Raw genomic sequence first — 27457 nt, 5'->3', positions numbered from 1 at the left:
CACGTGACAGCCCGGCGGGGATAATAAGCCGCAGCAAAGAGCCGCGCCGGGCTTCTCCGGAGGGTCAGCCGCAGGGACCTGCAGCAGCAGCCGCAGCAGAGCGAGAGAGAGAGGGAGGGAGGGCAGGGAGGTCACCACAGGTCAGCACTTACCTGACAGTTTCAGCCTCTGCTCTCAGCAAGATTCGTCGGTATTCATTCCCTGTCACCTTGGAAAAAGAAGAAGAAAAAAAGACATTGCTACCTACAACCCATCAGCAAGTAAACTGAGCTTAAAAAACAAACAAAAAATTAAACATAGTAGAAGCCACAGCAACTGAAGCTGATCCCCGGGTAGCATGAATAGCATGAACCAGATAGATACAAACATGCAGTACACCTACAACTATGAAGAAGATGAGTACATGACCCAAGAAGAAGAATGGGACAGGGACCTGCTCCTGGACCCAGCATGGGAGAAACAGCAAAGGAAGGTCTGGAAATGAAATAATGTGTGTCTGTGTATGTGCTGCTGTGTGGAATGATGTACTCTCTTACTGCCATGCTGCATCTGGAATTGCAAGGGCTGTGCAGGAAGGGGTTCTAATTTTAAGAGAATACATTTTACATCATATAAAGTGTGTATATAATATATATTAGCTATGCCATATTTTGAGGATAAAGATTCACTTTTTGGATTCTTAAATGAAACCCGTGTAAGATGAAACCAATTTATGAGAGTCAGGGGTTTCTTTTGATATTGCGCTGGAAATATTCTGTCAGTTCCTCTAGATTTATATATTAGTATTTCAGTAATTTTAACTTCACTTCCTGGATCTTCCTTTCAGAAAGCATTGATGAATTGATGTGTGTGCCTGATTGCTTTTCAAGAACAGTAAACTGCCATTATAAACAGGGAGATGAATGAGATGGTTCAAAATTGGTGTGCAAAAAGACTGAGAAATGGCTTTTGAAATTGTGATCTTGTGAGTCAGCTCTTACTAGAATTTGCTCTCAATGCTCAATGATCTGACAAGGTAAATATTGCTTAAAAATATATCCAGGCTAGATTTGGAAAACTATGTTTTATTATCAGGTTCCCACCTGTCAATTTCCTATATGCGAAAAAATGGGTCTGTAAATTCCTTGGAATATACTGTTGTACTGGAAATGCTTCTTGCCCTTGACATGTAAGAAAACTATTATGCCAGCAAGTACTGCCCGTGCTCTTTTTCTGAATATAGGCAGAGTCTATAATCCTGTCAGCAGTCTTGTCAATGGTTTAGTACTTTAGTATTATTTGCAATATCTAATTTCACAATGCTGAGTTTTAAGCAGTGCATGGAAAAGAAAGAGATGAAATAATGTGAAGGGTTCATTACTTCCTAATGTAAAAGGTGATGTTGAAGTCACAGCTGACAGATCTGGGATTAAAAGGTTATCTGCAGGTTACAAGAACGTAAAATGAAAAAAGTGTGGGGAGGGAGAGAGAGAGAAACAGTGCTCTGGACAAAAAGGTTGAATATGCTTTTTGCTATAGGTGAGCAGATTACTTCAAAAACTTTAGTAGAAGTTGCCAGTTGATACCTGATGACAGTCTGGCCCACTGCTACAGTCACAACTTTTATAAAAGCTGTACTGTAAAAGTATAGCTATAAAAGTAAGAGCTGTTAGAATCACTGGGGTAATGGGTTTACTTTTCCATTAAAATCAGTAGAGCCAATATTCTCCTCTCAGTTTTTGCCTGTAGCCTTCTTCCTCCTGTGAGTTTTAGCTGGTTTTATTAATTTTTCCTCATTCGCACCTGCCACATGAGTATAGTGGGAGAAGTTTTGGGCAAGGTTGAAGTTCACTTTCCTCAATCCATTAGCTACTGCAAGTCCTAACCAATTAAGAAGCCATACTCATCAACACTGACATTTGTTTTAATTTGACACACTTTAGATGGTGAACTATTCTTTTATGTTTTATAATGAGAATGGAAATTGTCTTGGTACTTAACTGCTTTAGTGATTTGAAACTGCTCAGCCGTAACAGGACGTGGTACAACTGATTAGGATTCAATTGTCCAGCATTTCAGAGAATGCTGTTTTCAAAATAAAGAAATAATGAACAGGTTCCTAAAATAGTCATCACGCTATTATGGTTTTTCTACAATGCAGGTAAATGATAAAAAATAAAGAGAATTTGGATTCTGTAGGCTTTCTTACGTTCTTGACTTTTACAGAAGAGCAGGGAATAGTTAGTATAAGACCTCATTGCAAATTTTTTGTTTCAATTCCTCCAAACAGACAGTGCTTCAGCAGAAAGTCAGGTTTCCACATTGATGAATTATAGCAAACTCCGCTTTACTTCCACAGAGTGAAGAGATTGTGACTGCTACTTTATGTTGCCGGTTTTCCAGGGCTTAGTTTTAGTATTAAAGTGATATCAGATTTAAATGAAATTTAGAGGGAACCCTCATTCCTTGGAATGCCTTGGAAAGGAGTCTGAGTGTATTATTACATGAAAAATAAGTACTCTGATGATAAAGGACCTGATAAACTTTATAAAATGCCAAGGTTTCTATCTTTTTCTAATTGGTGCTAAGACAGCTGGAGAAAGTGCTTTCTTTTTTTCCTTATTTATTAGGAGAAGACTGCAGATACATGGGCACACAGATCTTTGTTCTAACTGGTAATATAATACTGAAAAGTGATCTCAGTGGAGCCCTGGCAGTTGGCAGCATATATTTTCTATTAGACAGTCTTGGAACAAACCAAAAATAAATGCCATTGTTTCTATTGTGGGCTGCCCTCTCCAGACTTGCCATTTCAGTGATATGCCTGGTATGAAATCTGTCAACAGATGCTGGTAACACATGATGACGTCCATAGGATTACAATGGATGTGACGCCTAATTATAACCATGGTTCATAGAGTATTATGGTCTGCTGTAATCCAGACTCCTTGGTGGTTGTCAGAATAAATGTTAAGAACAGTGTAGGAAAGGAAGCTGAGTTGTAGCTCAGCTCTGTCTCTTTGAAAGTGAACAACAATTTAAGTGCTTTAGTTGGGGTAATGTTTAGCCCATGTCAAATCAAGAAATCAAGAAAATACAACAGTTTGACTATTTGCTGCATTAGACACTATTGGTAAAAACTTAAACAGAATCATATAGTTGGAAATTTCAGGTAGCGACTTTAAAGAACCACTAAATTAAAAAAAAAAAATTGGTATGGACATCCTGTCTTCCACAGGAACTAATTAGAGAACTACAACCTGGTCTCTTTTGAACGTGTGGATGGGAACCATGAGACTGGAAATCTGCTCCTTGACCCAGTACACTTCCACTGGCCACACGTGCTTAAACAGCAGTTGAAAGATCTATGAAAGTGCCCCTTGTTTGTTCAGTACTACATCGAAATAAGAAAGTATTGGAAATGCAAAAATCTGGCTGGTAGGGACGGGATTCTCTTCTTCACTCTGCTCTGTAACCTTAGGTGACCTCAGGTCACCTCAGACCTTGGTTTTCCCACTGGTGAAAAAAGGACAGCAGTGATATTTGTAATAACTGATAGAAGGGATTGGTTCTATGGTATGTCAGACCGGTGATTAACTGTCTTTCAGTCCCTACCTGGCTGGACTAGACTGAGGGTAAAAATCATACAAGCTTATAGTTGAAGACTTGAAAGCTGTTTTCTCTCCAAGAGAAATATATTTCTTAAGGTTTTTTTTTAAAAGAAGTTGAACAAACTCCACTTTTAGTTTTACTAGCCTATATCTCAATATGACTAAAAGGAACACAGGAAAATGCGGAGTCCCTTAGCTTAGGAAACCAAGCACAACAATGCTAGTCAAAATGCAAACGTTGTTTGCAGCATGTTTGAACTGCCCACACTACTTAGTGAGCAGGGTGTTAAACGGTGCTCTTTCTTATTTTTAATTCCTGCTATAAATAATTTATTACAGGAGTTTTTAAACTTTGACTTTGAAATGTGGTTTCTTAGTTTTTCAAGGAAGTCTTAAGCCTTCAGGACCTGAAAGGTTGTGAAACACGTGATCCCTTCTTCAGGACAGTTGGATTATATTATAAAGCACTAAACAGTCTGCATTTATTTCATGTTGTCTTCTGCAGTCATTTACACGTCTCTAATGCTGTTGCTCTAACACATGTAAGGAAAGAACTGGAAATAGGGAGGAATGATCTTATTCTAAGTTGCTGTATGGCCCTGATACTGCTGCTTTGTTAATGCAGTAGAGTTTTAATGTAGGTGCCAATTTCTGACCATTTTTATGTTCTTTTACACTTGTACAAAATAAACAAAAGGACTCAGACTATTTATTTAACTTGATATTGCGCTCTTTATGAGTTAAAATCTTCTTGATGTCACTGAATGCTGTGCATGAGTGAGAACTTCAGGAAAAGGTTCTTTAGGAAAGAAGCTGTGTCTTTCCAGTCTTCAGCAATTCAGATTATATTTTCAGTGTGACCTATAAGGATTTATCTGCATTACCTCCTTTGGCTGGTAATACAACTCCTGTTGTCTTTGCAAATTAAAAAAAAAAATGCATTTGGAAACCATATGACAAATTATTTGGAAGAAGCTACCAGAGCTATGAATTATGGACAACATTGTTCTTTTTTAGTGCTGCCGCAATTTCATAAAGTTCTGCAGATCTGAGATGTTCATTGCAGCCTGAAAGAGAAACTGACCTTGTGTTCAGTCTGACTTCAGTGTCTATAAATAGAGTTCCAGTCAGTGTCCTGGGTTCACTTTGATATTTGTGAGGTCTTCTATAGATGGAATCTAAATTGATTTCTTATCAGAAGCCTTTTCCTGGAAGAAGTCCACTGGTGAATGAGAACACAGATCAAGACTGCTTCATCGAAGAATTCTTCAACCAGGAAGAGAGGGAGAGCAGGAGAGCAATAACCAAGCCTGAATGAATGAATGAAAAGAAAGAATGCAAGGCAGAAAACCATTGTTAGAAGAGGCTGGACGCTCCCAGCAAACTTCAGTAGTGTAGAACCACTCCTCATGGATTTACAGGCTTCCAACTGAAATCATTGTCATGGAGAATGCAGCAAAGTCTACAGCAAAGTGTATAGAGAGCATTCCAGCCTAGATCTTGCTCTTTTGCAGAGATTATCTCTGGAAATAATCAAAGCTGGGGTTTTGGTTGTAGATTTGGTGTGTGTGGGTGGTGGTTGGATAGGGGTTTTTTTAAGATGGTGCAAAATTATTTCCTTGAATAATCAGCCTTGGGGTTAAGCTGCTATAGCACACAGAGAAACTATACATCTCTTGAGGATTTTCAATGAGGGACACTTTTTACATGGAGTAGCAGTGGGATTGTTGAGAAGGCACAGAGATTCTCCTCTGCAAGAGAGCAACATGAACAGGGTCTGGATGAAAACCAGCAGTGAACTTAGGAGGTGTGAGGAAGGCAAAAAGTACACTCCTTTCGAATGGAGTTACCAGCCTTCTCATTACTTATTCCTAGTACTTACCTGTTCATAGTTGGATATTTCTTATAAAGATGGAGTCCTGGGTTGAGTAGCTTTAGGACTAATTTCAGGAGGAGATTTAACTGACATCCTCCAGAGTCAAAAGCAGAATAATAGTCAGTGGAAAAATCGTGTCCTATATCAAGTCCTTCAGTGCAATTCTCTGCCTCCCTTAGTTTTCATGCACAGAATTAGGATGACGTAGGTGTCTTGGGAATTCTGTAGGTTGAAATGCAGGATTTTCTATTACTACTAATAGTTCAAAATAAACAATTTCACCCTTTCAGACTTTTTTTTCCTAGTATTCAGCCAGTACCATGACTGTCTTCTATAGAAGAACAAAGTCTTGACAGATGATATGTGCTGCTATAGATACAGAGTGTGCCTTATGTCAACATGAAGTTTCAGGAACATGACATGAAGTCAACATGAACTGAGGCCTAGTGCTTCTTCTCCTGGTGCATCAAGAATTTTCTTTTCAAACAGTGGATGCCAAAACCTCTAGCGTTAAGAACACTTACAAGACATCTCTCATTTCCCTTTAAATCCTGGATACTCTTTAAGTGACCTTCTCAGTGGTAGATGGCCCCATGTAGGGTCTGACTTAGAACCTGGTAGTCAATGGATGGACTTAATTTTTTTCTACCACAGCATCTTGATTTTTCAGCATATACTATAACTGCCCTAAGTATTAGACACTGATGCAACAGGAGGACATGGAGTTGCAGTTTCTGTCATCCTATGAAGAGCTGCCGTGAGGGTACAGGGACTGTATAGATATATGGGATGTGTTTATGGCTTGTTCTGTACAACTGGCCTCTTAAGAGATTAGTGCTTGTTAAAATAGTAACATGTTAAATTCCACTTGCTGATGTTACTTGCATGGAATGGTGCTCGAGAGGAGCATGCTGAAAGGGTAGTGGAACGATCATATTTTGTCAGTGTGCTTCATATTCTGCCTTGGAAACTCTCAGTAAGGTTTGCAGCTAAAGAGGGCCCTGAATACTGTGAAATTCACATAACTAGAAATGTTTATGGAGGTAGTTTGGTTTTGATTTTTTTTTTTTAATGTGAATGTTTTCTGCATCAATACTAAGTGTCATAAATCAGTATATTACTCAATATTTCATTTCCTATTTAAACTCAAACAGCTCTCTCAATGTTGACCCATTCCAGGCTTTCTATGCTTTTGTTAGTGTTGTCAAATGGATAATTCTTACAATCCCAATTCAGCTGCTAATTGCCACTCATTCCTAAATATCTGGCAGCAACAGAACTGTGTGGTTATGAAAATAAATTATAGGAACGATTTTGTAGTGGGAAGCAAAGGCTACCTCCTGCCCACACTCACACCACAGCCTTCCCTGACATTCCTATAGTAAAAATGTCTGCAGATACACTGATCCAATTAGTAAGACAATAAGGACTAGAAGAAAGTATGGATCTAAGTGGGTTTCCATAAGCCGCAACCAAGGTGCTTAAGAGCTAGAGAAAAGCTGCATGTTAAGCAGTGGACTTTGCTATAATCTCTTGGGGATGGAGGGTCTGCACCTTGCTGTGGATCTGTGTTTGGGTCACTGGAGAGCTGAAGAGAGAGGCATGGGAGACGTTTGCTTGGAAGAGCACTGAGGGTCTTCAGTGCTGCGGTAAACAGGGAACCAATGCTCACACTATTTGTAGCCCTGTGCAAGCAAAAGCAGGGCTCAGGTATTTTCTGTAAATTAATGAATCCCAGTAAGAAGATACCATGATTACATCACCAACTTCCAAATCAAACTAAGACAGCTTTGCAAATTGATTTTTTTACTGCTTTTTTGCCAATGAGGTAACACAGTTCAAAATCTTCCACCAAAGCCTTTCCATTCTTACAAGTAAGACAAACAGGGTTTCATCATTATGATGGATACATCACTTACCAAATGCCTAGCATAAATTTAATCACTGTTACTGTTGCATAAATTCTGATCCACCTAATGATGTTAATTTTAGGTAGTAACTTCTGTAACAGTACAATTCTACTGAATTAATTTTAGTGAGACTGAGCATTAGGAATTTCTTTAGTTGAGAATGGTGAATACTATATCAATATTAATAGTATTTTCGAAGTTGTACTGCAGAGTTTGTTTACAGAAGAACTCATTGGATTTGTATCTGGGATGCAGGTGGAGATGATGCAGGAAGAAGTATGTCGATGAAGCAGAATTAGATGAGAATTTGTGCTGCTTAGCTTTGTCCCAAGTCAAAAAGATGTCCCTCCTGTGTGTTTTATTTATTTTATAGCCCTGCAAGCAAACAAATATACAAGTTATTATTATTTGGCAAAGCTGAATTGTTTTGGATGGCCTTACTGCCAAGCATAAGATCTTCTGAACCCTAATTGTCAGGGCAAACAACGTATAACTGATATGGTATTCCTCTACTGTGAGCAGCGAAAAATTGCAGATTCTGAATGGGTATGTCTTTTATGGTTATGCATTCTTTACGCTCAGCTAATACCAGAAGAATGTATTCATATCAAGCTCTCCATTTCCTCCTAAATTAAATTTCATTCCTAGTAGGTTGGGGTGATTTTCAAGTCTTCAGTGTTTCAAGAACATAATTTCATTAAATGCTGTGATAAGGGTGTGTGACATTTGTTCTTACAATATCACTTGATTTGTTGGTTTTAAATATACCTCATGTTGAGAGACTTGATGCATAAAGCTGATCATAACCATACATGCGCTATACGATGCTCTTCTTCTGCCTGATAGAACTGGGTATGATAGAAGTTACCTCTTTCCATGTAATTTAACCAGCAAACACAATGTTATGATCATCCCTCTGTCACTGTTTCTGTACACATTCTGTAGTAGCTCTTTCTGCTGGCAGTACCACTCTTCAGATCAAGACAGCATGGTTCTAGTAATCCTCAACTACTGGTGTGAAAGGATTACAGGGCAGGTGTTACTGCTCTGCAGGAACAAGGCATCTGCAGAGATGGACATAGAAGACTTTGAAATGCAATGTTCTTTTAGGAAGGAGTCCCACTTGAAATGGTAGCTTGTAGAAATACACTTCATTCTTTAGAAGGCCTGTCCAGAGGGAAGCAGAAGCTGACACTTGTCTTGCTAATATTTATTGGGTTTCTGTATTTGGACCTTTAATTTCCATTTGTGCATGAAGGTGAGAAAATTAGTCCTGAATTTATGTCCTAAGTGCAAGAATGGGCACTGTCTCTCCTACGTCTGGTCCCACTTCTTCCTGCTTTTAAGGACATATAATTTTGTCCATGTCTCTATCTCCAAAATGGTGGCTGTAATACCTACATGCTGGCTTCACAGATGAAAGTGCTAAGCATTTACTGTACTTGATATGAGTAAGATTTTCCATTTACTTCAAATGCTTCCTCTCAACTGCTCTTTACTGTTAGAACCCCTTCAACTTTAAATCTGGTGCTTGTTCTTACTTCTCTTCAAAAAGAGCAAAATCAGTAAGCAAAATCAGTGCAGCCATCCATTAATTCGATACCTAGCAGAACCTAATTTAGAGCAGATGGCTTCTACTCTGAACTGGCCCCTAGAAAAGCCTTGCTCACCCCCACTACCATAGCAGGAGTCTGTGAAAAGTTACTACCCTAGTCTAAAATTAGCCTCTGTGATTATTCCTTGAGCATCTAAGGAAACACTCGTATTTTTTGTAGGTGCTGAACACCCAGGCATTTCCACTGACGTCAGGAGGAACTTCTGTCTATTTTGCACCTCTGAAAATCAGCCTGCTATTTTAGCATTCACTGAAAGGCTTAACCATCTAGCATTAAGTGTTGTGTTTTTGGTTTCTTGTTTTTTTTTTAACTCTGTTTTATGTTTAATCTTTGCAGCAGTGTGGCTTTTCACCACTGCAAGACTTAAGGCGTTGCACTCTTAATGTGAAGAAAACTGGTACCCAGCTGCTCTAAATACAAATTAAAAATATACATTAATGATTGTATAGCTCTGGGGTATTATTTCACCTAAAGGAGTTTCTTCAGGCTATGGAAGACCTGATCTCCAGCTGTGCTCTGGAGTGTAGTTCAACCACACGTTTTCTTTGGCAGAGCAGCTGACCACTTTTGGCTCTACTCCTACCCATAGACTTCCAGTCCCTTTCATTTGCTGGTACAATGATCTTCTGCTATATACGAGATCATTGAAGAAATTTGAAGCAGCTCTCCGTGTTCTTACCACTTGATACCAAGCCATTTCAGTGACGTAGTTTGCAGCACAGTCCCACAAGCAGCTGTATCTGTATATATATAAGTTATGTATAATGCACTTATCATCTCTGTGGCATTATTGGTAAAAGACACAAAACACCATACATGGGGCTGAATTTGGCTTGCTTTCCCCTTGTCTAAGGTCTTCATTTCCATGACCAAGCACAGGTCCCAACATGGCTTCTCTTAAGAATAGATAAGTTATAAACCTAGAACCGTGTGTTTAATTGACAGAGCATTTTGCATATCACAGACTGTACTGTCTAAAACACGAGTGTTTATGCTTTCAGCAGTTACAGCCTTCACTGTTTGCTACTTACCCATCTATTCCTAGCATAGTGCTGGAGAACAGGTTACTTAGTTAAATTTCGTGTTCATCCAAAGATCCTGAGTAAAGTTTTGATTTTTATTCTAAGAATAAAATTTTTATTTTAAGAAAAGTTCAGTAATTTAGGAACCTGATCCTCACTAAAATTATTTAGGAACTCCAGAATTTTTCTGAAAGCCTACTGGCTTACAGGGTGTTTTAAATGTTTTGGAAAATGTTACTCATAAAAAAAATTTAGAGCTTAATAAACCCCCAACCTATGTTTAAGTATGTCTAAGTGGTATCTTTAACAGCAGAAGTTGCTAAATTCTTTAAAAAACAGATTCTTTAAACAAACATGAAATTAAAATGGACTTCTAAAAATTCTCAGTTACAATACTAAAGAAATTAACATGAACAGATTATATGCTTCGTATACTGAGAAATACTGCATTGAGTAACCTGGCATATATGCCACAGAGGAGCTTTTTGTTGCATAATTGGTAATTAATGCATGAGGTTTTCCTTTCGCTATAAGAATCTTAACTGAAACCTTTGGATTACAAGTGGAACTAAATGTGGTGGTCTTCAAATGTACTACATAACAGAGTGCAAAGGCAACATTTACTGTGTAAATCTTTTAAGGTATGACTATTGACATACTTTTCCCATCATTTATTGGTGTCAGGAACTTAAAGACGTGTGTATGGCTGTGTGTTGAACTGGAAAAACTTCCAAATCTCTTTCAGCTTTATCAGCCAGAAGACAAGCTCTTCTGATTATGGAAGTATTTTAAACTATGTTGATAAATTGGATAGGAACATAATTTTATCCACTCTGAGTGTAGTGACCAATTTACAATGGATTTACTTCCTCACCTGACAATGTGGTATATGATTACTGGATAAAGATAGCAGAGTGAAGAAAATCAACAGAGAAAGCAAGGGAAAGACATTTCAAAATCCAGTCAACTAAATCCTGGATTAGCCTACTTTAATTAATCCTTCTATTTCCAGAGGGCATAACTTTAGTTCCTTCCATACTGTAATGTGGGAATGTTTCCTTCATCTCATCCTATATAGTGTTTTGTCATTTAAATATGTATCTGCTGAAACAAAAATGTTAGCCATGTTAGTCACTATCTGTGATCATTCTGGAGCTCTTGAAAAAACAGGAGGAGCACTGCAGGGCACAGCTGGTGGAAGAAGGACCTGAGAAAGGAAAGGAGAATAGGAGAAACAATCTCTTCATAAGAAGTTTAATTTGCCAATGATAGGGTAGTGGTAATACATGTTGTTTGCTTAATACACTTGAGAGAAAGCCCAAGGTAGTATGAAGGACATAGACTTCACCTTTAAAGCACACCTGCACATTTGTCCCTTGCAGATCCACCATAGGATTGGAGACCCTTTTTGGATTGCTTATACTTTCTTTTTAAGTCTTCACAGAGAGAGTCAAATAAGAGAGATTATGCTTTTATGCAGTAATAGCAAAGAATAGATCAGCTGGAAAAGAATATAGAGGGAGAGAAAAACCAGAAAAATGGCTGGTCTCAAACCTTTAATCATTGCTGAAAGGGTTCCCCCCAAACCTGTTGGCATTTTTGGTGTGAATCCTCTTCTGAAGATGCCTTCTAGTTTGTTGATACTATTGTGAAATAGAAATCCTGAGCATGGAAGGTGGTGCTCCAGAATTAGCTCCTCCTGAGTCATGTAGAAATGAGTGCATTTCTTTTGACCTTGTAACAGTTCAAGTTTTCGTTGAATATTTTAGTCCCATGACATACTAAATAGTTTTTTCTATCCTTGTGCTTCTCAGTTTTTCAGTAGTTAGATCAAAAAAATGTGCCTTAAGTATAGCTCTTTGTCTAACTAGTGCTTACAATGAGACCTCCCTAATATCACTTTCCTGGAAAGTGATCTGGAAAGCACCAGAATACAAATAGCTGACCGTTCCATTAACTGAGTATGCCTGCAAAAGTATCAGGAGTTGTCTTGATTTTGTTTAACCAGGATGTGTATTTAAAACCTTGTATAGAGCAAGAGAAGGTGAATGACAGAGAGAGCATGCATCAGTATATTGGAGTTTCTAACTGAACCTGCGCCCTTTGCGCTCTGCCAGCTCTCTGCTTAGGTCCCTAGAGGCCTACCTGATTGGTATCTTTTGGACGGCACTTTACAAGAAATGAATATATATTTCTGTAAAAATGAAAAGATGCAGTCTCTATTGCATGGGTGATAAAGTCCATTAAAGCTTTTATAAAAATGTGTACAACATTTCTTTGCTGCGCTCAACTTTGTGCCATGCAGTGGCAAATCTATTTTAATGCTCTGACAACTGTGCGCGAATGGATTTATTTGTAGGTGTGTGCTGTAAGGTTCTGTGGTGTAAAGTGATCAGGAATGCTGTGTAAGATATTATTTGCTATAACCATGCTACTTCAGATTGCCGTGTCAGAATCACTTGTTTTTATAGTGTAAATTCAAGTTCCGCAAAGTGCAGTCTATTGGAGCAGAGAATATTTGGTCAGCATGCTCTAAAGTTACGTTTCCCTATTAGAGGAAAATACTTCTGTGCCATGCAAATAGTTGGCAGTCCTCAAGGTTCAGTCTGGATGCTGTACACTCCCAGCCATGCTATGTGGGAGTACCGTGTCTCTAACAAAAAAGACACAGGTCCTTGTGGGCGTCGCTTTTCTATTTCTGCAGATTTCAGTACGACACGTTTGAAGGGCAAAATTTGGCAGTGTTCTATGTTAAGAAAAAAAAATCTACCACGATCTGTTAATTGTTAAATTATTAAATGCTAGAAACAGTATGGCCTATTGAAAGAGATCAACATGTCCAGAAACTTATCCTTTGAGGAAAATATATAATCAACATCTGAAAACAAGAGTACAAAAGCCATTGACCACAAATAGATTATTCAAAACTTCGTATTTGTATTGTTCCATTAATCCCTTTTTTGTTTGTTTTTGTTTTGGTTTTAAAGCTTTACTCCTATTTAAGAACTGTGTTCTGAATATGCTTAATTCACAGATACTTTTTGCACCAGTATTTGATTTTTGAGGCCTGTGAAGTAGAAGTTCTTTCATTTCCTATCTACATCTGCATTTTAAATTTGCAAAATGTACATGAGACTGTAAAATACTGCAAAATCAGTCAATTTTGGAGATGAACAGAGCCCTCTAATTCTGCCTTTAGTACTCTCAGTCCATGCAACATATTTACATTTGACCTCTAGTGTGGGGTAAAGATTTTGGACAGATGTGTAAAGAGGTTTTACTGCTTGAAAGAAGTTGTACAAAAATCTAGGGAAGAGCAAGGGCTTAAATGTTGTGTCTTTACTCACTGTCTGTCTTTTCACTCCCATTACAGAAAGCAACTTAATATGGGGGCTATTATAACTTGGAAATTTGTTAGTAATTTGAGAACTTTGTTTACTTCACAGATTATACCATTTAGTTAACATTCTGTACTACTAATCTTGTTCCTTGACGTTTTAATGCAATGAATTATGGCATGTAATAAAAAAAAAATCAGAGGTATTAGTTCTGTGAATTCTGTGTTGAAGTATTAGCATACCTGCTCTTTTATGTAAAAGGCAAAGAGCAGAGTCATCGGAAAGCTAGTGTCTAACTGTAAATGATGTCATGTATGTTGTTATTGAAGTAGGAGGGAAGATGAAGAGGTAAGATCATTGCAAACAGCAAGGGATTGATCCTCATTAATCCACCTAGGTAGAATGAATTATCCAGGGCTGCTGTCAGACAGCCAGACGTTGCCATTTGGACAAAAGGTTCTCAAGGACTATTGCCTGGATGCTGTTTGTGACCGTGTTTTTTTCACGGATTTGTGCATATGATGTGAACGAACTATGCTGCAAAAATAGAGATTCGCATCCAAGAGAAAGCTGACTTGCAAAACCCTGACCTTTGTCACTGCTTAGCAAGGTGGTGACAGTGTTAATTAAAAGACTCAGTATTGCAGAGCTTTCTGAGTTACATATTCTAATAGCTCCTACACCCCAGCTCATGATGAAAGATAACCTTGTACTGAGGATGGACTCTTAATTTACTGGTTGGAAATGTGTGGCCAGGGGGAACCTTTCACTTTTAGGTCAGTGTTTTGAACCCAGGCCAGGTGAATAAGTGACAAGGTTGCTAACACATACAGCCTGTTTGGTAATATCTGTGAGGTGAGTTGTTCTCTTAGTTTAGCTCTCAGGGGGACAGGTGTCACCATCATTTAAACCGCCAGAAATGGCAGCTTCATTGGAGGTGCCCAAAACTGACCTTATTAGTGTGAGGTAGGGACAGTGACTTTTCATCGTAGAGGTGAAAGCTAAAACAATTTCTGTATGTGAAAATGCTTTCTCAAATTGCATCTGTGGGGTTATTCAGAGTCATTGCTATTCTCAACAGTTCCCTGAGCAACTTCTTTCTCCATATCTAAGTGGCTGGCACATTTCATAATTCACTGAGAGTTTAAGGCGAGAAGGATAGCTAGCATGCAACTAGTTTTACAGTAGTAGGTAACTGTTTAATGCTGAACAGCCAGCTTTGATTTTTAAATGTAGAATTAACTTTGGATGACTGAGAACAGATGCTGAAGATTTTGGTAACTGTTATGTGTTGTTTTCCATCTGTTCACAGTAGGTTCTGGTTTTGATTAATTTTACAGTTCTTTATTTACAAAATATTTATTGTTTTGTCAACTTGCTAATCTTTCTTACTACTATTTCTTTATTGGCTTTTTTTAGGGTAGTGTTTGAGCCTGTCAAAAACAATGTTGAATTTACCTCCACCATAGTGTTGTGGGATATGAAGGGTGTATTACTCTCATTGCCCTTGAATACAGAAGTGGGACACTTAAAAGTACCCAGCTATGGCTATAATCTGCTTCCACTGTTGTTAAAAGGCTTATAGTCTCCTGTGTGGAATCATGGGTCGTAAAATGCTCTGCATTTCGGACAACAAAAACATTTTAAAAATTTCCTTCTTAAATGACTTAAAGGCTATTGCAAAGTAGGGAAGATGTCAGGATCTCTTCTCCAGGATCGTAATAGAGACTTTGGGAAACGTATGTACCCATAGAACAGATCATTGAATCCACTTTCATTTTAATTTGGTTCATGTTTAACTTTCCGTGAACGTTCTTATGCCCATTGACTTGAAAATTTTCTTTCCTTCTATTCTGTTACGTATCTTCAGTTTAGTTTTTTCATTATTCTCTGTCTTCACCCTTCTACTTTCTTTTTGTCCAATATACCCGACAAATCTCCTCCAATATTATTTTTATTTTTGCTAAGGAAAATTAGGGGGACATTTGAAAGTAGGGGAAGGAAATGGGGATCACCACAGAAAGAACACTCTGACAGAAACAATATTTGCAGCTACCTGTTGCCCACCAAATGTTTGGTTTCCCAAAAGGGAGTTGTTTTCTGCTAAATGACTTATTATATTTTGTAGTCTTTGGATAACATATATACCTAAGTTTTAGGGCTTCCCAGCCACAGAACGTGGAAGGTAAAAAGAGTCTTCTTGCATATTCTCTCTTTTCAAGGCATCAGTGTAGATGTCAACTAGCATGGGAAACTTCCATGAACATCATACAAAGTATGACTGGGAGAATCTGGGGAATCATTTTGTTCATTCCCCTACTATTGGGCAGATGCAAATACGCTCATGCTGTTTGTGACACATTATCCAACTTGTTCTTGATGTCCAAGAAGGATTCCACATTTACCCAGCTCATCTCTTCCAGTGCTTCACTGCTTCTAGAGTTAAAAATTACTCTAAATCTTCCTCGTTGTTGATTAAAGTAATGACTACCAATCTTTAAGCTCTATCTGCAGTGAACACAAACTGTTTAATTCTTTTCTCTGTTGTGACATTGTAAATGATTGAGACAAATATTGCTCTCTTTTCAAACTTCTCGTGATTAAACTCACCCAATGGTTCTATATTTTTCACAGATGAAGTTTTTTAGAATTTAATTCTTTTCATGGCTGTTCTGTGGATTTTTTCCAATTGGTCCATATTCTTGAATTTTGTGCCCAAAAGAGGGGACAATATTTCAGCTAATACTTTTCCAGCACTGGAGATTGGAAGAAATACTTCAGATATTGATATACCATTCTTCTTCTTAGACATTCCAATATTGTATTTGCCTTTTGTGACAGCACATTTTTAAATCAGATTAGGTTGTGATCCACTGTTGTATCCAGGTTATCTTCTCCAGTGCTATTGCCCTGCCAGTAGTTCTCCATCCTGTGTTTTTGTATTTATTTGTTACTGGAGGAGGGCAGTACTTCAGCCTTCTTGCAAATATGCATCCATCTTTTTTCAAGTCATTTCACTGGTATGTCAAGATTGGTTTGAATTGTAGCTCCTGAAACATGCTTACACACCCATCACTTTGCTGTCATATTCAAATGTTTTAAGCATTCACTCTAGTCTGTCATCTAAATGAGTATGTAAAGTGTAGTACAGGAAATGGTTCATGGCAGATTCCTACAGAATTATACTTAATAAGCCCTTCTGCTTAATAGTGCTCCGTTACTCACCTATAGAATAAGAATATATATATAGAATAAGAACAAGAATAAACTCTTTGACTTGCTAAACACCTCTTGTTTTCTCATATGGTTTTGTCCTTAATTTTCCTCTTAGATAAAGAGCTCTCTGCTGTTGCAACCAACTTAGGTATGTGACATAAAAGACCTGCTTCTGTAAAGTCCTCTAACTTAACTAGTGGAAATAGGATGAATAGCTGGAGTTTGGCTAGGCAAAATCATGAGGGGAGGACATGCATATACCTAAGTGCAGCCCTAGAAAGGTAGCACAACATAAGTCTTTTCTTGCTTGTCCTTGAAGTTTAATTTCTTAAATATAAGATTGGATTCTGCAAAATCGATGTCTAGGAAGTTTCCCACTTCTGCATAAGTAAAATTTGCCAATCCTTTTATCACCTATAAGACTGTTTCTCCCTTTATTATTAAATTTACCACAGACCACTCTGGTTTGCTTAGTGATAGGAATCCATTAAAAATATTCAGAATTTAAAGAACACACCAGAAGTAGACTGTAGGGTTTTTTTGTTTTTTGTTTTTTTTTTTTCCTGGCAGTTCCTTTGTCTAATTCCTTCACCATCACAAATCGAGTGGGTTGCAGTTTTATTGCAAGAATAAAAATAGGTAAAGAAATATTGACGTTTTTATAATGCAAGGTAAAACCATGCCTATGCTTTTACTAAATATTTTCATTGGATTCTTGCCTCTTTTATTTCTGAGTTATTTTTCTGAGCAGTGTTCTCTTATTTGAGTGATTCTTGAAATTCCAAGAATTTAAAGTAGATCTAGACCAGAATTTTCCTTCAGATCCTAAACACTCTTCAGTTTCAAATGGGATTTTAAACATCACATGTGCTCCTGCTTCTAAAATATCAATGTTTCTGATTTAAAATACATTTAAAATAGAATTATTTTAAACTGATAATAATACGCAAGTGGACAGCCCTATGGCACTGTGGGTATTTTGAAAAGTCACACATTTGGGTTATACGGATGCCTGCTGCTGTAAAACTTTCATAAATGGCTTATCAACAGTAATGGAAAAGGAAGGCGCTTCCTTCAGGGAATAGAGCTCTTGTGGCATTATACAAATGGTCCATGAAAGCCCTGAGTTGTCTGAAGACATACTTAAATTTTCATGATTAAGATTGATGCTCCTCCGTCATCTGTCCCTGAAAACTTTGTCTTTCCGAGCTATCTCAGGTGATACAATAAAGTTATCTGCCTGTTTTTAGTAAGCCTTTCAATATTTTAACCGTTTAGCCCTTTTAAAAACCTTGTGAAACCCCTTATCTTCATTCCTTTCCTTCCGGTTCTTCCCTTAAGAAAAAAAGGCTGAGGTGAGGACAGTGCATGCCATGACCCATACTGAATTTTCCTTTACACCTTCTTGCCTTGTGAGTTTTCTTCCATTTTAGACCAATGGGACAACATAACCTTTCTCTGTTATATCCTCTGAAAGAAAGAACGAATGTCACTCACTTTATAACAAAAGGCTCAATAATCTTGACATTTCTGGGGGTTCAGTGTTGCCAAATTATTCTTTAATGGATATTTACATGCTGGGTCTTTTTAGTAATAGTCAGCACTGTAAAACAGACGTGGGATCATTCAGTGCTGGGAGGTAGCTGCATGTTTTACGGGAAACTAGACTCACATAGGATTAGGCCACCTGCTTTGTAAGGACTGAGGTCTCCCCAGGCTCTTCCGTGTGGGAAAAACTCAGAATGCTAACAAGACATGCGCAGTGTCCTGCGTGATGAATGCATCCCTTTGACGACCTCGCCTCTGAATGATAAAATCAAGGAAATGGAGTGAAGCTCACTTAGTTACTAGAGCAGATCTGCTGGCAGAGCAGAATATGCCAGTATATCATCTCTGGCACCACCTGTTCAGCTATATGGATAGATGTACTGGAGCAGGGAGGACTCTCCCCAGATTTCGATTTGGAGACCTTGTGATGGAGTTTCTACTAACTTCCTTTGTGTGATGATTCTGTGCTATCCTTTCGTTTGTTCCCAGGAATTTGGCTTTGACATACTGCCTATGAATTGAAGGTTTCCTTCTAATGACCTTTTGGAACACACTAAGCGTTTCCACTACTTTAGCCTTCCAGGCATCCTTTGCTATGCTTTTGCTGTGCTTCATTTGAGTTGTTGCTGTGGTCTGGTGTGGTTAGTGTTAAAATCTCACTTTGCCTACCAAAGGTTTTGGCATGATTGCATCGTTCTGGTGAATCACCTCTTCAGTTATAGTTACTCTAGCTATTTTACTAAGATGTACCAATAGATTTAGGCTTCCACTGAAAGGGACAATAAAAGCAAGGGGACGGTTAATAGTAATTCAAACCAACAAGTAAGATGTTATTTATTTTCAATTCATAAAAATATAATCCCTCACCTAATATACTAAAAGGCAGCTGATCTAGATGTTCTAGGAACACCTAAAAGATGCCATATGTAGTCATTGGTTCACATGAAGCTAGTTTATAAAGGCTGTGCAATTTTCTCTGTTTCCTCTTCATGCCCCTTCTTTTCGGAGCAGAACTAAATAGTTAAGAGAAAGAGGGCTAATGCAAACTGTATCCTAAGCCCAGAGAAAAGCCCTGATCCTGCAGTCATGGTGTGGACACAGGATCTACGAGATCAGGTTGCAGGTTCCCAACTTACATTTTAAAACATGGATAACAGACAGATGGGAAATTCTTCAAGGGGAAACCTCAGTGTGGCCTAATGGGAATGTTCTGGCAGTGCTCTTTCTGGAACACCCTTGCCATGCACTCAGAGCCCAGTAATGTTCTGTATAACTACAGAGTGAATCACTGCATCCCATTTAGCCTAGAAGTAATGAAGAACCTCAGCTAGCAAAAGTGGAGAGGAACAATACTTTCCAGGATGGGCTATAAAGCAGAGTTTTAAGAAAAAACTCTATCATGCTCAGATAATTAGGGCTGACACATATGTATATAAACAAATGTGTTGAATGTTTGTATTTGAGGTTAATTTTCTTCAGGTATGTTCTCCTGTTCTGGGTATTAGACTTTTAAGTCCACTTAAAATGAGTTGTGCTTCTGCTTTACTTAACAGACACAGGAAGTATTAAGTTTCCCTTTAATGCAGTATTTTTCATAACTCATAGGAAAAAATTGGATTTTGTCTATATTTTCTGGTGTAAATGTTACAGAAAGGCTAGAAACTCAAAAACTAAATTACTCCTGTGGGCCAGTAGCCTTTCTGGTATCTGTAGAGTCATGCAGACACATGACTTTTAAAATTAGTATTAATTTTTAAAACTTGTAAATTTAGCAAATAGAAATAATTTTGAGTTGGAGAGGGTGAAAGCAATGTTAAGCTTTGTTATGATGTACGTACTAAACAGGGTACAGGTATCCAGTCCTTTATTGGGCTGGATCCACTTCTCAGTTTTGATTCAGAGTGCAAGTAAAGAGATCTTGACCTTGTTGACTGTACATGTCCCTGTAGGTGTCCCCATGCAAATTAGGCTGCTGTTTTGGCGATGTACATTTTGGACTCACTGTCAGTACCAAACTGGAAACTTACCTTGTATCTTCAGCATGTGAAACAAGTTGTCCTGTGACCCACTGATGGGTAACAGTATTGGAGAGGGTGGCAACTTGTGCTTTCTCCATTCTCTTTATCCCTATTTATGAAACTTGTTATTGTAACATCTCATTTTCTGGCTTTGAAATACTATCAGAAATTATCATTACATTCACATAAAAAGGACGTGTGGGCTTTCTCAGGCGTGCAGGACAATTCAGTTCTCAGAGGTACCACTTTTTCCATCAAAGCATATCCTTCATTGTGCATGTGTAAAAATATTTGCACAAAGTGGGTATGCCCTATTAATTTCGTCATTAGCTGCTGCTGATTGCTAACTGATGAGGGATATCTCCTTTTTCTGCCCCTTGGTTGCAATTCTACTTGTCAAGGGCTTGTAAAATTAAGCAGCTTGAGTAAATGATCAGGTAAGTCTTTTTTTTTCCTCAGGTACACACTTTGCCGTCACATATTTATGAATCCAAATTATGGACAATATGCTATTGGCTGTCTTCACCATGAGGCTAAATGGGCATAGAACATAAACTGCACTTCCTTTTCTGGACTTAGCTCTTCCAAAATAGACCTGTGACAGCAGTAGACAATAGCGCATTAAGAGAGCTTTTACCTGTGGGACTGCAAATTGTTTGGCTTCCTGCCCTGCATCCCCTCCTCTGTAGTCTCTTATCTAAGAACGTCAGCAAAGTTTCTTTTGTAGTAACAACTTTGGAAAGGAGAAATATTTATTTATTTATTTTCAAAATGTGTAGAGCCACCTATGGTCTAGCTTTCTAGGCACTTATTTGTATCTCTACTAGCATTGAGCTTGGTGCCTTCAGTCCTGCCTTGTTTCTCTGGGCAAACTGATACTCTGAAATGTGCTGTGCAGAAAAAGGAATTTGCTTTGTCTGAGTCATTTAATAGCTTTTAAATCCCAGTGGATTACAAATTTGCAAGGTACTATATGCTGGCTGAATCTTGATCTCCAGGACTTAAACATGCTTTGAATTGTTTCTCAATAACTATGAATAGAACTATTAGTGAGAACAAGTGGTATCACAATGAGAATAGAAGAACAAATAAAATGGGGATCATAGAAACTCTTATAATTTGCAAGTTAAGTTTTGCAGTAGCTTTAATGTAGTCACCTCTGAATTGCATCACTGAAACATAGTAAACACCTCCTTAAGTAGTATTCCTATAACCATGTTTAGTCCTGGGGAAAAAACCCAGTTTGGAAGGCACCAGGCTATGAAGACATATGCCAAGAGTCTGCTGTAACATACTGCAGCCACATTTCCATGAGGGCACAAGACTGCTGTCATAAGGGGACAGCACCATTTCATGACCTGGTGCACTAGTGAAACAGAAATCTCTGAGAAACTGTAGCTTAGATAGATAGAATATTTATCTCTTTTATTCTAGATATAGAAGATGATCTAAACTATCTAGATACAGTCTAAATAAAGAATCTACACACAGCAGAGCACTTCAGCAGAACTTGTTATCTCATGAATGGAGTCTTTGTAGGTACTTCCAAGTTACTCCTTCAGAATGCCACTATGTCAATGACAAACCCCAATACTACTGGAAAGAATCTTCAATAACCTACAGATATAAAAAGGCAGCCCATAAAATCAGTGGCTGTTATCAAACTATTGAAAACAGCTTGAAACAGCAGTAGTAGCGTTTTCCTTGTTTATATCAAAACCACATTGGCTGCTTAGACTCTTCATAAAATGAACAAGATTGAGAAGAAAGTTTTTATCTCAGCAAATTCAGTACCATAAAAATGTCTGTTTTCAATAGAAACTTTTAAAAGTATTTTAAAACATTGGGCTCTTTGGATAAAACTTGTTTTGTGTCTATCAATGTGGGGCATCCAGTAAGTTTAATCATGAAGCTGCTGAAGAGGCGAAGTAGAGGGCCACAGTGAGATTAAAGGTGGACAAAATTCTAATTTGCTTATATATATATATTTATATATGCATAAATGACCTAGGATGTGCCAGATTCCATTTCTTCTCAAGAAACTAAGTGAAACGTAGCTCTCTTCAAAGTAGGAATCAGATTTGTATTTTAAGACTGCTCAGCTGATGGAGTCATTGCTATTAAACTCTTAGTTAAGTGAAAAATCAGGAAAATTCATTTAGTTGAGTGGTGCAAGGTCAGAATGTTCACCATAAATGTCTAAAACAAGATGAAAATGGCCAAGTTTTTTCTCTAAATTTTTCCTTCTGATTAGCAAGGTGTGCTTGGAACAATTCAACAAACTGCAATAGCATCTGCAGATAAGCACGTGTCCATCACTTACACTTAATTAATGAAAGGCTCATTCATCTACTGGTTCAGCTGTTCTAATATTTATTTCCCAATTGCCATGCAAGGTTCATTTACACTTGAGGGTTTTCATCTGGTTTTTCAGTATTACCATAATATTGTTCCTTCCAAGGATACTTGTTATAATTATTTAGTGTTTGCAAATGACTTAATGTGGTGCTAAGCCTTTCTAAAGACATACCACTAGAATAAGGTACTGCTTGAAGCACACAATTTAGTCTTATAAAATAGCTCCTAACCCTATAATGATCCAAATCAAATACTGTCCAAAGGCTGGTGTCAAGCCCTGAGGGTAGAGGTGCCTAGTATCTCTGTTGTGATGCTTGATACACTCTGTTTTCAGGTCTCCCATGAACTCGGTAAAGCTTGTTACCTTAAAATGAGTTTTACCTTCCTGAATGACTGCTTTTCTAGATAACATCCCTTTATTAAAACAGATGTATTTGCAGAGATGCTTCAGCTGCAGCCATGCTCATTTCTGTCTGCACACAGAACAGCTTTCTTATGCCTCTACCTGCAGATCATTCTCTGCAAGGCAACAGAACTCTTGCCCAGAACTACTTCCAATACTGTCTTCTTTCTCCTCCTTCCTCTGGGTATTTAGAATTAGGGATTTCACTGCACAGCTCCCTGATATCCATAGCACTTCCTGCTCCTTCCTTACAATTGGATAGGAGACGTTGATAAAACTGAAGTTTAGCAAGCTACTCCTTGTCGCTGTATGAGCTCTGAGAAAAGGGGTCAACAAAATGCACATAAATTCATCAAATAAATTGAGTCAAACCAATAATAATCAAAACGTTAACTCTAACGGAAAGTTGCGTTTTTAAGAGTAGACCATTTTTGAAAATTCAGTCCATATCTTCTTAAGATATGAAATCTGTCTAGAATTTACAAGGTTCAACTCCAGGGGAAGTTTTTGCCTTCATCTATTGGCCTTTCTTATTCTGTTTCTGAGCGATCAGAAATTAAATAGCCTAAAAATAGAGGCAAGAGAAAAGAAGGCCAAAGGAAATTTCATATTGACAATTGGGATTTAGAATATATTTTAATTGTTTAAACTATTTACATTAAATGTTTTTAAAACTATGGTAATTTGAAATAGCAAAAGAAGAATTCCAAATATCTGACATTTTTAAGTAGCTGCAGTCTAACTTACCAAAATGTACGGCCTTGTTATGTATCTAGAGTTAAACACTTGGTAAAATACCTTGTAAATACAAACTTACTTTATATACACTGAAAAGCATGGAGAATTTGTCAGAAGGCTGAGAAGTAATGGATATTTAAAACCAGACTAATTTGAACTACTAGATTTTATAGTAGCCCAGGTTCTGATTTCATTCATACAAAAGGAAATGTGTGTATGACCTCTCTGCAAGTAAAAGCAGACTCGGTTATTCTCCAGGGAGACAAAAATGCTCCTGGTTGCTTTTGTGACCATTTTTTTCTCTGCAAACTTAAGTATCTGTATTTGTGTGTTTCATGAAGTCGTGGTAGTTTTCTGAAAATTATATAATGCAGTTTAAAAATAAACCCTTGGTAAAGCAGGCTATACCTGCAGGGTCTGAATGTAAAACGCCTGCACTTGAATTATGGTTAACTTTCAAAATCCACTCTAATTGTCCATATTTTCATGTCCATGTTTCTCACTGTAGTTACAAGTAGGACCAGATGCAGTTTTGCTGGCATCCTTGCTGTATAAAATACCTCTTCAGTTACTTCATCCTGAAGAGAGTTCTCACAACTTCCTGCCTGCGAGAAATGCATGTTACTTGTCCCTGGCATAGATAATCTCTTTAAGAACTGTTTATGATGACATGAATTCAAGTAGTTGTAGCTGCCTAGAGAATGAGTATTTCCTTGATTACATCAGTTTCTTATTCCCAATGAATCTCAAGTGCAATTTAAATTTTTTACTTCTGTGGTTGGTATTGCCTACACCTTACTGTCACGCAGCTTCCTTTATAACATATCAATCTTTCTTTTCAGGAAGAACGTGTAACAGATGAGTTCCCATTATAAAATTATGTACTTGTAAAATGTTAACTGTAGTAATAACTATTAGACAAATTTTGCCTTTATGTGTAGATCTTTTTTTGGAATACATTTACGAGCAGATTCTAGCACAATATTGCTTCTAATCAAGCAATTCTTTGCATCTTTGTGAACATCTGTGATATGAATTTTGAACTCAGAAACATGTTTAAAATTAATAGGAGTTAAGCATCAAAATTTCTAAGGCAGTGGTGAAAATCTCAGATGCAGTGTTTACTCACATGGCTTAGCAATTGTTTTGGAAAATGCCTTGTTGATAAATATTTTTTTTAATTTCTGTTACAGACATTTACAGCCTGGTGCAATTCCCACCTCAGGAAAGCAGGCACACAGATTGAGAACATTGAGGAGGACTTCAGAAATGGCCTCAAACTGATGCTCCTCTTGGAAGTTATCTCAGGTTGGCTAAAATGAAGTTTGCTATGCATTTACAGCATGTTAACTAAAACACTCTTAAAAGAACAAACACTGTTAACAATCAATACAGCAAACACAAAGTCAAAGTAGGCTGAAAAGTGAGAGATGCAACACTATTAAACAAAAAGGAGGAAGAAAAGCTCTGCTTTTTCCTTATCTCCAAAATCTTCTGTTTTGTGCTTGTGTTCCAGGATATCCCAGTGTATCAGGATATCACTGTGTGTTGGACAAACACAAAAAATCGAGAACCTGATCTTAGCTTTTAACAATTAAAAAGCCTTTACACGTAGGTTACAAATTCTTTTTATTCCATTTTTAGTATGAAAGTTTTGCTATTAATAACTTTATTGGATGGACCAATGCTTTTAAAAGTGACTGCCTAAAGTAAAACTAGATCAGTATTTAGTCCCAAGTAAAAGGTCTTATTTTCGAGAAGGGTTGAACATCCAAGAAGTCCTTTCGACTAACTGATGTAAACTCACTATGTCACCCACTTTATGTTTTATTCAGAGGGGCAGTCCCCAAGGTACACTGAGAATGTCCCTGAATGGGAAGAGAATAGTTCAAGTTACAGATATGTAGCAAAGGTGAAAAAGGGCAAGAAGATTTTTAAGATGTCTTTATGGAAAAGCATACTTACATTTTTTTTTTCTGGAGATTTCAATGGGGAAAGAAGATCTTCAAATGATCCCTTTTCATTGTCATGTTTTCAGAAATTCTTTGAAAAGATGAGTTCATTCAAACACATCGGCCTATGCTCTGAAATTAGTGGCTCTGCTGTACTGGATCTCATCCAGTTGTTGAAACCTATTGTTCTGGGTCAGATGTAGTGGGATGCTATGGCTAATCTGCTGGATAGAGTCCAGCCTCTCTTTATGGTCAGGCAGGTAAAGGTGATGAGCTCTGAGAACATCCTGCCTCCTTAATATTTAGCTACTCTACCACAGACAGTAACAACGAACGGGAAGCCGAGTATCAGGAAGCACTTACATGTCTTCCAGATGCTTAAGGCAAACATAAAAATTTTACTCTGCTTTTACTGTTATATCAGCAAGATCCAAGTCAGATGCTTCAACATTTGAATTTTCTTTTCAGGGTTTTGTTCCAAGACACTTGACATTCTGTCAGAAAAAATACCTGTTAAAATAAATGCTGTCTTTTAGACAGTGTTCAGAGCACATTCACTCTTGACTTCTAATCACTGGAGTGACTGTAGGCAGGTGTATGTAACAATAAAAACTTTGTATTTGTTATTCTGCAGGAGAAAGACTGCCAAAACCAGACAGAGGGAAGATGCGCTTCCATAAAATTGCCAATGTCAACAAAGCTCTGGATTATATTGCCAGCAAAGGAGTGAAACTTGTGTCAATTGGTGCAGAAGGTATGTGATAGAGGTTGACAATACACCTTACTTAGATCCTAGGCATTCATATTGTGAGGAAGTCAGTCTGACACAAGACCCTTGGCCAAATTGCAGGGGCTGTTCTCTGTATATGAGTACCTCAAAAATCCCTTAATATTGATTGCTGACCTACATTTGTGAAAGGACGAGAGGTGGAAATTTGTGAACACATGGAGAGGGTATAAGGAGGCTCTAAGATTAGCTTATCTCCAAGATCAAGTTGATTTGTCTGTGTTTTGGTGGGTGTTTAGATAATGATTTCTTCTTCAGAGCATTATGTTTTTCTTATACGTTATTAAAAATAAGGAACTCCTTTAGAAATCAGGTTGATTCCTAGGTTGTGCTTTATCCAATCTGGGATCTTTTTTTTTAATCTTTAGGAGGTAGTATTCAGACAAGACAAAGGCTGACATCACTACCAGGTGGCTGGGACCTACTCCCTTTTTGTTACGAGACTGACTGTGGATAGCAGCTGTGTTTCTAAAAATTGAGATGTAGAGTTAAGGGAGTGTTCAAAAGAAATTACGGTAGCTGGAGAGAGATTGAACATATGAAGAAAGTGAAGCAAGATGTTATTTACTGAAGTTATTACTTTGTATTGTTCTGTTGTTCAAGTAGTTAAATAAAAACATGCCGTTGGCTACCTGAATGCTGATAGATGTAAACTCTGAGCAAAAGAAGGCAGGCTGCCACTGGAGGTGAAACTATGCCTCCTATGGGAGTCAGTTAATCGTTTGAAAAAGACAAAGGTCTGTCTTGAACTAGCTGCTCCATGGAGATATTTGCTTAATGCTTTGCATAGCCATTGCCATACAAAGGAGCGATGTGGATAGCATGATATCCAACTACTTTTGATTCCATAGCCTTAGTGATGTGCTGTCCGTTCTGGAGACAGCCTCTAACATGTCCTTAGAGCAAAACCCTGACCGTAACCTCAGTATCATGGTGAGGAGCACTAGCTATATTCTATTCACATTGCTAGGCCTTTTTAGATTGATTTATCAGTCTTCTCTTCCTGGTTTTTGATTTCTCCAGGCTTATATAAGTCCTTATTCTGATTTCCAAACCTTGATCTCAGGGAGCTTACTGTAATTGTG

General features: G+C 37.8%; 1 protein-coding gene across 5 annotated transcripts in view; it reads left to right on the top strand.

The window, feature by feature from the left end:
- The first annotated feature begins 75 nt into the window (after positions 1-75).
- Positions 76-27457, top strand: part of LOC104500973 (alpha-actinin-2) — a 69736-nt gene continuing 42354 nt past the window's right edge. For 3 of the 5 annotated variants that reach the window (XM_010144703.1, XM_010144707.1, XM_010144706.1), the window contains exons 1-3: positions 368-472; positions 24827-24941; positions 26220-26339. In XM_010144703.1, the coding sequence (XP_010143005.1) occupies positions 368-472; positions 24827-24941; positions 26220-26339 (340 nt within the window). Of the gene's footprint in view, positions 473-24826; positions 24942-26219; positions 26340-27457 lie in introns of all 5 variants that reach the window. The other 2 variants (XM_010144704.1, XM_010144705.1) reach the window with 2 other exon arrangements.

Source organism: Buceros rhinoceros, unplaced genomic scaffold (genome assembly GCF_000710305.1).
Source record: "Buceros rhinoceros silvestris isolate BGI_N320 unplaced genomic scaffold, ASM71030v1 scaffold28581, whole genome shotgun sequence".
NCBI classification, from domain to species: domain Eukaryota; kingdom Metazoa; phylum Chordata; class Aves; order Bucerotiformes; family Bucerotidae; genus Buceros; species Buceros rhinoceros.
This window is presented reverse-complemented; position numbering and strand designations above follow the sequence as displayed.